This window comes from Rhinopithecus bieti, unplaced genomic scaffold (genome assembly GCF_001698545.2).
Source record: "Rhinopithecus bieti isolate Rb0 unplaced genomic scaffold, ASM169854v2 scaffold_17001, whole genome shotgun sequence".
Taxonomy (NCBI): domain Eukaryota; kingdom Metazoa; phylum Chordata; class Mammalia; order Primates; family Cercopithecidae; genus Rhinopithecus; species Rhinopithecus bieti.
The window spans coordinates 48,046-60,469 of NW_016808662.1; the positions used below are offsets into that span (position 1 = coordinate 48,046).

General features: G+C 34.9%; 1 protein-coding gene across 3 annotated transcripts in view; it reads right to left on the reverse strand.

Annotated features, from left to right (window-relative positions):
- Positions 1 to 7,610: 7,610 nt before the first annotated feature.
- Positions 7,611 to 12,424, reverse strand: part of TMEM196 (transmembrane protein 196) — a 57,493-nt gene continuing 52,679 nt past the window's right edge. For 2 of the 3 annotated variants that reach the window (XM_017886945.1, XM_017886947.1), the window contains exon 5: positions 10,099 to 10,447. In XM_017886945.1, the coding sequence (XP_017742434.1) occupies positions 10,441 to 10,447 (7 nt within the window). In that variant the 3' untranslated portion in view covers positions 10,099 to 10,440. Of the gene's footprint in view, positions 10,448 to 12,424 lie in introns of all 3 variants that reach the window. The other variant, XM_017886946.1, reaches the window with a different exon arrangement.

The window sequence follows — 12,424 nt, forward strand, 5'->3', positions numbered from 1 at the left end:
GAGCTTCATTCTATAAGGAGGAGAAAGAAGGTTAGAAATAATTTTGACCCCATGACCAGAGGAAGAGAGAGAGAAAATTTCTTGTGCAACAGTCTGTATTATTTTACCATTGACCTTGCCACCTCCGGCATGCACACACATACACCTTATTATATTAGTGTGTTTCTATTCCTCCCAATCAGATAATCCCTGGAACAACATAAATGTGCAAAAATTGGTGGTTTGCTGAAATAATGATGGTTACAAAGTAATATGCACCATATGCTCTGCTTTTTATAGAATACACGCATATTTATACACTTAGAAAAAAATCTAGATGCACAAATATAATCATGTGCCCCATAACTATGTTTTGGTCAATAACAGCTGACCTATGTGATGGTGGCCCTGTAAGTTTATAATGACATATCTTTTTACTGTATCTTTTCTATGTTTAGATATACTTAGTTGCACAAATACTTGCCACTGTGTTACAGTTTCCTACAGTATTCAGTACAGTAACATGCTGTTCAGGTTTGTAGACCAGGAGCAATAGGCTACAGGCTATTTACCAACCAGCTAAATAGCAATAGGCTCTTTATCAATCAAGGAATCTAATTCAGGTATGACTTATGCCATAACTTATCCTTTCAATTACTAAAGATCTTCACTTTTTCTATGTACATGACCAAAGCTGATAAAGAAGGAGATTAGCATAGCACATCATATAGCATAAGTGTGTAGTAAGGTACGCCATCTGGATTTATGTAAGTACGCTCTATGATGTTCACACAATGATGAAATTGCCTCATGAGGCATTTCTCAGAATGGATCCTTGTCATTAAACGACACATGTCTATACCATATGTTAATGTTAGTTATTTCTTGAGCGTGAGTTTATGTTTTTTTTTTTACTTTTGTGAATTTTATATATTATTTTAATGTTTTATACAGAAAAAAAATCAGAAACTTAATCAGAAGATTGAAGTTGTTACCGAAAATCCTCTAGTTTTAGACGGTTTAATAGTGTTGGTTGGTGCAAAAGTAATTGTGGGTTTTGCCATTACTCTTAGTGGGAAAAATGACACTTACTTTTGCACCAGCCTAGTACAAAGTGAAGAGCCTTCCTAGATGCTAAAGTCAATTGCTGGAGTTCAGATCCTGGCTCTGTCACTTACTAGATGTGTGATGTTAGGCAAATTTCTTTCATTTTCAAAAGCTAAAATTATTACAGTAGGATTATATGAAGATGGAATCAGACAGTAATTTTTGACTATACGTAATAGTTTGCATTAAAAAAATCCTGTAAAGAGCATTCCATGAAAAATGTCATTGTATCAGTTAGCTTTTGCTGCAAACTATCCTCAAATTTAGTGCCTTTAAATAAAACTATTAATTTAACTCATAATTCTATGGGGACAAATTTGGGCAAGACTCAGTTGGGTTCACTTGTGCATCTGTCCTTGTATGTGGCGCCATGTGTCTGGTGTTCCAGCAAGCTAGAGTGAGCTTGCTTTCCTGGCAGCTATGCAGGTTTCCAAGATAAAGCAGGAAGCACACAAGACCTCCTGTCTAAACCCTGGAACTTCCACAATGTCAATCCAATGTATGGGGTACATCTGATCTCATGTGCTTTGTTCTTTGCCTCAGAGAGGCTCAGAAGCTTCTTCTGTCATATATCACGGGTATAGAAGTCCTTAGGAATGCCCACCCTGGATAAAGAGCAATACTAGTACTGACAGGAAGGATTTAATCACGCTTATATGACTGTTTTTATCAAATTGGTAGAATGAGTGATGAGTGTCAACATCACAATGACCAACATTATCATGGGTAAACTTTATTGCAAACCTGCCAGATGCTATGCCCAGTGCCCTAGGCAAATCACTGACAGATAATCTTTATGAATTTATTACAATAATTACATATATGTGCAAGTGAGGAGCCTGGATTCTAAAAAAACTGTCGGCCTCATGATGGTAGCTATCCTATCTGTATTGCTAACAGTCACATGCTCAGGTCCTAACGCATACTCCTTCGGTGAATGAACGAATGGCTTTCCCAAGAATATCCAGCTATTTATCAGTAAAGGAATCCAACCCAGGCATGACTTATCCCATAACTTATGCTTTCAATTACTAAAGATCTTCACTTTTTCTATGTCTATAACAAAACTGATGAAGAAGGGAATTGTAAAATGGAGGGTTTATTTTATTTAGTCTCTGCCTAAAAATGCTAAGGTAAGATATTTGAACAAATTGGAAAATATTAACATTTTAGTAGGATTGGAAAGCTGTCAAACAACCACGAGTTTTAGCCAAATATATAAAATACAGGATATATCAACCAAATGTTGGTTGATGCAGACCACTTGTATTTCACAAATTTGCCAGCAGATGGCAAAAATGAACTTAAATTTGTAAAGTTTTGCTTTAGCCTAAGGACTATAGAAATGACAAAAATGAAGGGAAACTATTTATCGATGGCTTGTTTTATCTACAATCCTTCTTCAAAAAAGAACGTAGGATAAATTTTTGACTCTGAAGGCTCCTTCTACTTGCTTATTAGATTGTTGACACTAAATGATATACATGTGCCTACAGAGAATGAGGAAATATATTAACAGAGCACATTATATTACATACACTCACATACACACACATACACACACACACACACACACACACACACACACACACACACACACATATGGTTTAAACCTGAGCTTTAAAATATGGAACTAAATAACGTCATGCCAATGTTTTAGCTCCTGATGTTACAATTATCTATCTAGGTAAAAGCCAAGAAGGAACTGCCTAGCACTTTGCATGAAAGATGTCAGCTAAAAAGAACTGGCTTAAATAATAAAATGAATTTGAGGTGTGTGGGTGTGCATGAGTGTGCATCCATGTAGATGTGAGCACTAATGACTGCTTTTAGAGTTTGGGAAGAGGTAAACAAGGTATCTCAAGGGGGTGAGTCTACTTTAGGAGGACAAGATGCCATCTGTATTTATTGTCCTCTTACAAAAACTAGTGTCAGTATTTCTTCTAAGCCCTTTTGCCTATCTAATCAGACTTTTCTGCAATCGAATTTTAACATCATTCTTTCAAGGTTTTCAAATCCAATGAATTAGGCTAATACAATTGGCTGTGATGCTTGCAAAGGTGCCTGTGGAAATTCTCATTTACTTCCACCTGTCTTTTGCTTGGTATAGAACAAAAATAGAAAACAGTTTTCTCTTTTATGTTTTGAATATTACTTTAATGCTGTAGTTTAATAAACCACTTGATGACTGCAGAATCTGTGTAGGTGTGAACCCCAAGATTCTTGACATTAAATAGTTCCAAAGAATGTGGTATCAAAAGTTTGAGTGTGATAATTTAAAAATGACATTTAGATGCAGTGCCTTTTGATATACAATTTACTCTGAAGTGACCAAGCACAATTTGTGTTAATGTATCATATTCTAGACTTCCCCTTACAGCTACAGGGTGCTTAATACATCCATGCTTTGGAAATTATTATAGTTATGAATTTATCGTTGTCCAATGGCAAAGTGAACTTTGCCCAGTTGTGAAAAAATGCCCTGCAGGAATTTACAAAGTAAGTCATTACTTTAAAGCCACATTTGTTAGTAAAATATCTGAAAGTCCAAAATTTGCACTGAGTAGGATAGACTAATGAATAAAATGAAAGTCTAATGAATGAAAGAAAGCTACTCGATTTCTTTGTGTCTCACTTTGCCTTGACATTTTTTGTTGTGAATTCTGTTGTCTTGTACCATATTGGCTTTAGGGTGATACTGACAGTATTAACTCCAGCTTGATTAAAACCTTTTCTCCTGAAATCTTTGGTGCAAGTCGAATTGAACCTTATCAATAAAGCCTAGGGGAAAAGTGATCTCGTTTCCGTTTCTCAGTTACAGCTTTCTACCTGTCTCCAATGACTTCCTAGATTTTCCAGCCTCTTTATATTCAAGGTTTACAGAGCTCAAGTTTTCTTTCAGTTGGCTTTCTTTGAAATCCTGTTTTCAGTCTGAGCACATACTTGTTGGCCAGGTGACTAAAACGGTCGCTTCTCTCACTAGCTGCTGCTGCCTCAGTGACTAAAGCTGGATTTTAATTGGCTGATTCAGGAGTAGGGAGTTTTGTTAAAGGAACCCAAGTGTCTAGAATGAAATAACTGAAGGTAGCTGTCAAGGCTTGACAACTGGAGAGATGAAGTCTCAGTTTCAAGTGCAGGGACCGGAAACTGAAATCAAGGCAGCATCAAGAACCAGAAATTTGAATTTAAAATCAGAAGAAGTAGATTAAATAAAGGAGAATGGTTCATATGGGATAGAATTGGTTTGTTTTATGGACCTAAGTATGAGAGAGAGTGTGTGTGTGTGTGCATGTGTGTGTGTGTATATATGCATGTACATGTTATATGATTTGGCTGAATGCCTTTAAGATTCAGGAGAGATGACCTCACTTTTCAGGTAAAATGATGTCTACCCACCTTTTTCTTATTTATTCTATTTCTTATTTCTTGTTAAATAAGAGATGTTAATATAATAAAGGTATATTCACCTTTATAGATAATGTATATTATAATAGCATTTGCTAAATAGAGCTTGACAAATGCTTATTTTCACCTGCTGTGCCACCATCCTCTTTGCCGGTAAATGGCAATAGGCTAATATTACCACTACTAAGTATATTGAGACTTGGAAACTTGACCTTCTCTCCAGCAATTCATTTTATTACAGAGAACATTGAGGCTTTTATTTTGTTTCCTCAGAGGTTGATAGAAGAATACTAATATACTCTGAAGATAGAAAGAGAAGTCTGGCTTTCAAACGCCTTTTTGGATAGTAATGAAAGGAGTGGACATTTAGACCGCTATCTAAAGAAGCCCTTAGATTACTTTTATATTACAAAGTTGAGTGTTATTTCATCCTTGAGCTGACTTATAGTTCAGAGTGAGGGGTAGTGTTGGCTAATAGAGCCACCCCCAAAGGTATCAGTAGCTTTTCTTTCCTGGGCAATGACCCTATTATTTCAAGGGATTTCTTTTAGTGCAGCGACACCCGCCCCCCCCCCCCCAACCCCAACTTCCCGGATGGATGTTATAGAAATGAATAAGTGGAAGATCAACACCCTGTTGGATAAACTAAAGGAACAGTCAAATGGAGTCCCGATTACTGTGCAGCTAAATACAAAAACTTGGGAAATTTTTGACGACAACATTTTAAGAATTTTTCTGGAAGATTTCAGGCCGCCAAAATTCTGAGCTTCTTGACAAATTTCAGTGGCAATAATAGACTTCTTTGGCGTTTGGGGAAAAAAGGCTTGCAAAATGTATCTCTGTGGCTGAAGAAGGTGACAAGCCTTTTTCAATGAAGAAAAAATCTAAAACAATAGTCCCTAGCTGATGTGGAGGAAGGTAAAGATCGCAAGATTTCCAACTAAATGAAAGCCTTCTGCCTAAAATGAAGGAGACTCTTTTCACTATAATTTGTTGATGTAGATAATATTGAAGTGTTAAAATATTAAAATAATTTCATTAAGGCTATAGCTTGATTTTTAAGCAATATATTACTTGTGAAATGCATTTGTATTCCTAGTAAAGGACTCTTGTATTCAATAAATTGTTTTCATAGCAAAGGGAGTAAAAAAGAAATTCCTCTGTTTAATTTTGCTAGGCATCCACATTTCCAGCAATTTTGGAATTGGTTTCCCCTGCTATGAGTAACTGACAACCTGTGATTTATGGATTTGGAATAATTGAATTTCTTGGCTGTCATACACTTTGAGTAAGAAATATTACATATGTTTCCAGAAAAAGTGACTAAAAGAAGAAAAGAGTGAAGTGATGCCAACTCCTGACATTTTATGTGGAAACAGTGCGCTAACTGAATAATACTTAAGATGCTCCTCTAAGTTTCTGAAATATGTTTGCTAAATAATCTTTGAAAATGTAGTTTGGGACATAAGGTTTTAAAATACACCATTTTTGAAGTAAGTCAAATAATAAAGTGGAAGACCATATATTTATTATTCTCACATCCCCAGGCACAAGAAATGCAGGGTATCTTTTGACACATGTAATAGGTAGAGTAAAATTCTTCCAAAATAGGGGTTACACACCATCTCATTTTGCTTGTCAAACATACAACATTTAGTAATTTAGTGGAATTGTTCTAAGCAGAACTTTTTAAATGTGAAATCTCTAAAAAAATGTTCTACTTGATTATGGGTTGTGCACATTTGCTAGTTTTTACAAGTTGTGTTCAGTTTATGGATTTCTTTTCTTTTCTTTTCTTTTTTTTTAAGACAGAAACTCACTCTGTCACCAGGCTGGAGTGCAGTGGTGCGATCTTGGCTCACTGCAACCTCCGCCTCCCGGGTTCAAGTGATTCTCCTGCCTCAGCCTCTTAAGTAGGGGGGGCTACAGGCGCATGCCACCATGCCCAGCTAATTTTTGTATTTTTAGTAGAGACGGGGTTTCACCATGTTGGCCAGGATGGTCTCAATTTCTTGACCTCGTGATCCGCTCGCCTCGGCCTCCCAAAGTGCTGAGATTATAGGCGTGAGCCACCGCACCCTGCCCAATTCATGGATTTATAATTGGTGCATCACCTTCCAAATTCCATGGAGTATTTACTGACTCTTTTCATATTTTCGATTGTAATGACAGTTGGTTAATTGTGCAAGAACTTGTACAAGGACTGAAGGAAATGGGAAGTTTCTATGTGCTTTTGACTAGCATTATCCAATGGATCTTTCTGAAATGATGGGGATCTTCTGTAACTGTTGCCCATATATGTCTATTTGACACTTGGAATATGGCTAGTTTGATGGAGAAACTGAAAAACAAAAATATTCTTTTTTGTTTTAATTAATTGATATTTAGATTTAAATAGTCACATGTGGATAGTGGCTACCATATTAGACAGTGTAGGTAGACCTTAGAACAGTGAGTTTATGACCTTGAGCAATTCAAAGCTTCACTTATGGGTGGCATTAAAATTGGCTGCTCTGGATTATGTTCAAAGGATTTCCTCAGTGGTTCTTAACTGGGTAATATCTCCCTACCAAAGAAACAGGTAAGCATTTGTTAGGACATTTTTGGTTATTAAAATGATTAGAGTGTCCTCCTGGGATTTAGTGGGAAGAGACGAAAGATGCTCAATGGCCTGAAATGTGTGGGACAGTCTGCATAATAAGTTGTTATCCAGCCCAAATGCCAGTAGCAACCAGTTTGACAAACTCAAGTAGGCCATCAGAGTTCTCTAAATATTGTGGTTTAATTTGTGACATCACATGCAATCTCTGTCCTACCATAGTAAATTCTGTCTCATATGATCTGTGTCTTATTTTCTCATGCCCTTAGGGACTTCACATTCTTATTATAATCATTTTGTTTGATGTCTTCAACCAGTGTCTCTCTATACTTGAACATATTCTAACTTTTGTATCTCAACTAATATTCTTATTTAATTCTATATCCTTCATCTGTGACTATCTCTTTCCCCTCATTCACAGCAGGCTATCCCGTGCCACTCTCAGAACAACACATTTATTCGTGTAGCTACTGGGGAAGCTATTTCTGTATTATAATGAAAAGAAAGCCAATACCATATGTAGTTTCAAAGCACATCATTTTATTATAGACATGTCAGTAGAGTTACCATATCATGTTCCATTTCCAAACCATCATGTGTGCGTATATATACATATACATATACACATATGTGAATATATATACACACATACACATATAAGTTTAAAATTTCCAAAGAGAGCCCAATTGTATTCTTTTATGCCTATGATACCTCTCCCTATTTGATATGGTCCAAAGCATACCACCACACCAGTTTCACATATTTTTTCTAATTTAGTATCACCTTGCTTTCTTCCAAGGGTAGGCTCATACTAAAACTATAATGTAGTCACTTAAAACATTCCAGCATGTGGTTCAATGTATTGTCCAAATTAAATTTTCAAGCACTTAAACAATATCTTTCTAACATCCCCCACTTATCTAAAAAAGAATCACTGCACATCCCAAGTAAATCATTCTAAATTCAACTCTGAAAACACTAGGTAGAAATGATCATATTTAAAAATATATCTATACTTGGTTAAACATACACTGTAAACTATTTGAATAATTGTGATGATTGCATCTCTTTTTAACTATACATCAAAGCAGTGATATGCCTTCTTTTGCCCTTTAATGTGTTATGTTATAAATCAGTTCAAAAGGCATTACAACATTTTTCTGAGTTATTATAATTTTGTATTGTACAAACATGTTTATAGAGAAATGCTACAGAAAATTAGAGTCAGTGTTTATTCTTGCAGTACAAAACTACATTCTTGCATGAATTCAGTAGGACCATACACACACAAACATGTTCATGAAGTAATTTAGATTTTCATTGGCAAAGATCATGCCTGTTTGTGGCACTGAATGAACAGTTATGATGTTGATTCACTATGTGAGGTTGCATTATGGACAGCTTCTGTAATATACTTCTGTAATATACTAGGCAATGAAGTTATCCAAAGGCATTGGGAGACTTCAAAAACTACACCAAAAAACCAGAGTCCCGTTATTTCTGTTGAATAGATGACAGCCAGAATTTTTAGTGCGCCGATTTAAATAGGTTACATGATGATCATGTTGCTATAAAATAAAAGACCTTCAAATTTTCATTAACTTGTATCATTATTACTGTGTTAGCACAATTAAAACTCATGTTTTGTTTATAAATCATATTCTCATACTGGGTACTAAATATTTTAATTTACCTATGGTTCAATAAGTAACTCATAAAAAATGACTTGAAAATTGACTAGATTTGGGGAGAAAGAAAAGTATGCAATACAGTGAGAGTTATGTATTTAAAAATAATAGATTTCTTTGCCTGTTGCCACAGGTTATATTCTCATAAATATATTCAGATATATGTTGTTTTTTCATGTGTATGTGTTGTTCTTGTTTGCTATTTTAACATTCCATTATTACAGGAAAGGAATGAATCTAGCTATATAAATGTTAGCCTATCTTTTTACTTTTTCCACAAAGAATTCTTTCAGGATCTTTGGATATATGCTTTCTTAGATATGGGCTGCCTATATTATTTCATGAAAATTGTAAAACAAAACACCTAAGTTAAATTACAGCAAAGGTAAGTATAACTTCATTGTTGGGGGATTACATCATCTGCCCTTTTGTATCATTTAATTGGACTGCAAGGTGTTTGAAATACCAATACCATCAACAATTTTAAGTCATGATGTCTTTATAAATATGGAAGTATGTCATTAAAATCATGTTCATTTATAAATTAATTTTAATTGCTATACATAAGTACTATAATCATAGTGAAACAGTAAAATAAGTAATCTATCTATATACTACACTATTCAGATCACTCATCTTCATAAATATCAGCCACAATGGTATTTACACAAAACAAACCTAATAAAAAGAAGAAAAATGGGCAAGTTTAGTAGAAATTAAACATGTGATTTTGTGGGCATAGAAGAGCCTTGAGCAATTGCCTTCCCATTTCTATTGGAGTAGATTCTTAATAATACCCCCACAGCATCACAATTGCTTTTCTAATACCTATTTACATTCATGTATGCTATAATATATGCTGTATACATGTTGTATATTTACAGTATATATACACACATTCACACACATCCTTTATTCTTAGGCTCATTCATGAACATGCACATCAGTCTGCACAGTATGATCAAAACATGTTTATTTTCTTAAATGATATTCACATATAACTTTTCATTCTTTGTGCAAAAATGCAAAATACCATATAGATTAGTATTCTCTCTCTCTCTAAAAAGTCTCTTTTTTATGCTTGAGGTTTTATGTCCTTTACAAATAAATTATGAAATATATTTCATTCACAAGTTGAAAATAATTACAATGTTTTTATAACAAGGCATTACTGAGGTTTTGAATGGTGGCATCCTTGAAGCCATCTGTCTTTCAAAACAAAGACATCAGTAAGTTATTTTTATTTCTTGATATTTGCACTTTTCAATTACTCATATGAAATATGTCATTACAAATCTAATTATCATGCTAGTCAAATAGTGTTTGTATAGAATATGCATTTTATTTGTTTTATTATTTCTTTTTCCTGAAAAGGAAACAATCTGGAAAGCCTCTTGAAATTATTGTAATAGAATGTTTCTGGAAAGTTTTTTACCCCATGAAAAAGGGTGGAGAAACCAGTGAGGCAATATATTTTTTAGGAAGAATAATTTTAGTGGATGCTCAGGAGAAATAAATGCAAATGCAAAAACTGTTTTATTTTCTAGTCCTGTGGTGTCTCATTGCCTCATGAAAATCCTAAAACGTGTTCAATTCTTTAAAACATTGATTATACTCTTCCATTAAATATCAGCTGTGGTCCTCCATTGCTCATGTTGTCTGTCATTTCCTGTTAGAAAAATGACATGATTAATTAAAATTCACTTTTGGAATAAGACATTGTTTTGGTTAATAAGTTTGCAAAACAGAAATTTTAATCCATTGAAAAACTTGCTAAGTTTTGGGGAAAGACAAGGATATATTTGAGGAAATAAAATTTGTTTTTTTTTTTTTTTTGAAACGGAGTCTTGCTCTGTCGCCCAGGCTGGAGTGCAGTGGCTGGATCTCAGCTCACTGCAAGCTCCGCCTCCCGGGTTTACCCGGGTTTACGCCATTCTCCTGCCTCAGCCTCCCGAGTAGCTGGGACTACAGGCGCCCGCCACCTCGCCCGGCTAGTTTTTTGTATTTTTTAGTAGAGACGGGGTTTCACCGTGTTAGCCAGGATGTTCTCGATCTCCTGACCTCGTGATCCGCCCGTCTCGGCCTCCCAAAGTGCTGGGATTACAGGCTTGAGCCACCGCGCCCGGCCGGAAATAAAATTTCATGGCATCTTGGAGCACATGAAAATGCTGAAGTAAGAGTAGGTTAGACCAAAATATTCTATCCACAACAACAGTCCATTCACTCCCCACTTTCCTGAGTTTCCTCTTTCTTTCTTCAACTAAATTTTGGAAAGACCTCGCCTAGAAAGAAGAAGATGGTTAAATGCGCAAGTTTTTCTAATGCATAGACTCTGCTGAGCCTGTCAACAAAGTGCCAATGCATTCTAGAGGTGACCTTTCTTCTATAGGAAAATGCGTGGCCTTTTGCTAAGAACAGAAAAAGGCCTACAAGGGAATCATTGCTCATTTGTAACTATGGATCACTAAAAAATCCCAGTAGGAAAGATTGTTTTCATGACACCATCACTCTTCCAGTAAGAAGTAATAACAGCGAAGTCTCTTAACATGTTTTAATGGATCAGTTACTAAAAGTTAATAAGTAAAACTATATAGAAAAGCACTGAAAATATAGATGCAAAGGACAAACTAGCATTAAAAGTTTCACTTTCGATTATATGAAATAACATTATGAAAACTGTGATGCTTTTAATTCATATGTTTTTTTAAATATTAAACCCTTCCCAACACAATAAAAGTGATGGGATGTGAAGCCCATTCATATTTTAATGGTTAGAGCATCATACTAAAAATATGTTGATAAAATTATCTAAAAATAGATTGGCAGCATCTTTCCATGCTTGCACAAGCCTATTTACAACAGAGCAGTAAAGAAATACATATATATATATGTATAAAATATATATATATATAAAAGAAATACATATATATATATACACACACATACACACACACACACACACATATATATATATATATATTCTCAATTTACTTCTATCTGTTTCTATCTAGCTCTGTTTGGAGAATCTGCTAGATATGTACATGGTGAAAGTCTCCTAGAGATGCATGTGATGAAAAATCTGAAAATATATTAGGGTTATCGTGCTGGAGCTAAGTTTATAGTTCAGAAATCTGATTGGAGGCTTCATTGAGGAACTCATCATTGATGGCAAAATAAGTAGAATCACCCCCCACCCCCAATGATCTTCAACAAAATTTACTTTTCCCCTTTTCCCTGCTAAGAGAAAAATCAAATTTCTAGTAAATTTACATAAACCCATTCGGTGGCTTTTCTTCTTCTACAAGGACTTCGCACTCAAAAACTGCTTAGAAACGATAAAAAGTTAATCCATTATATTAACCTTCAATTGCAGAATTTAGTAAAACAATTTTTAAAAATTTTACAAAAAAAGAGTTTTCTTAACTGAATTCACTCTGCCACGAACACAGCAAAATCACTGACCGGAAAGAAGAGTGAAAATTATTTTTAAAATGAGTGAGTCTCCACTTTGCAAAAAAATTTGCAAATAGGCATGCTTAATTTAATAGGAAGATTGTAGTTTAAATTTGGGCTGGACCAATGTGACTATTTGCAAATGGGCTTTCTGCAAATGGGCCATAGTATCCATGTGACTTTCTGTATGTCC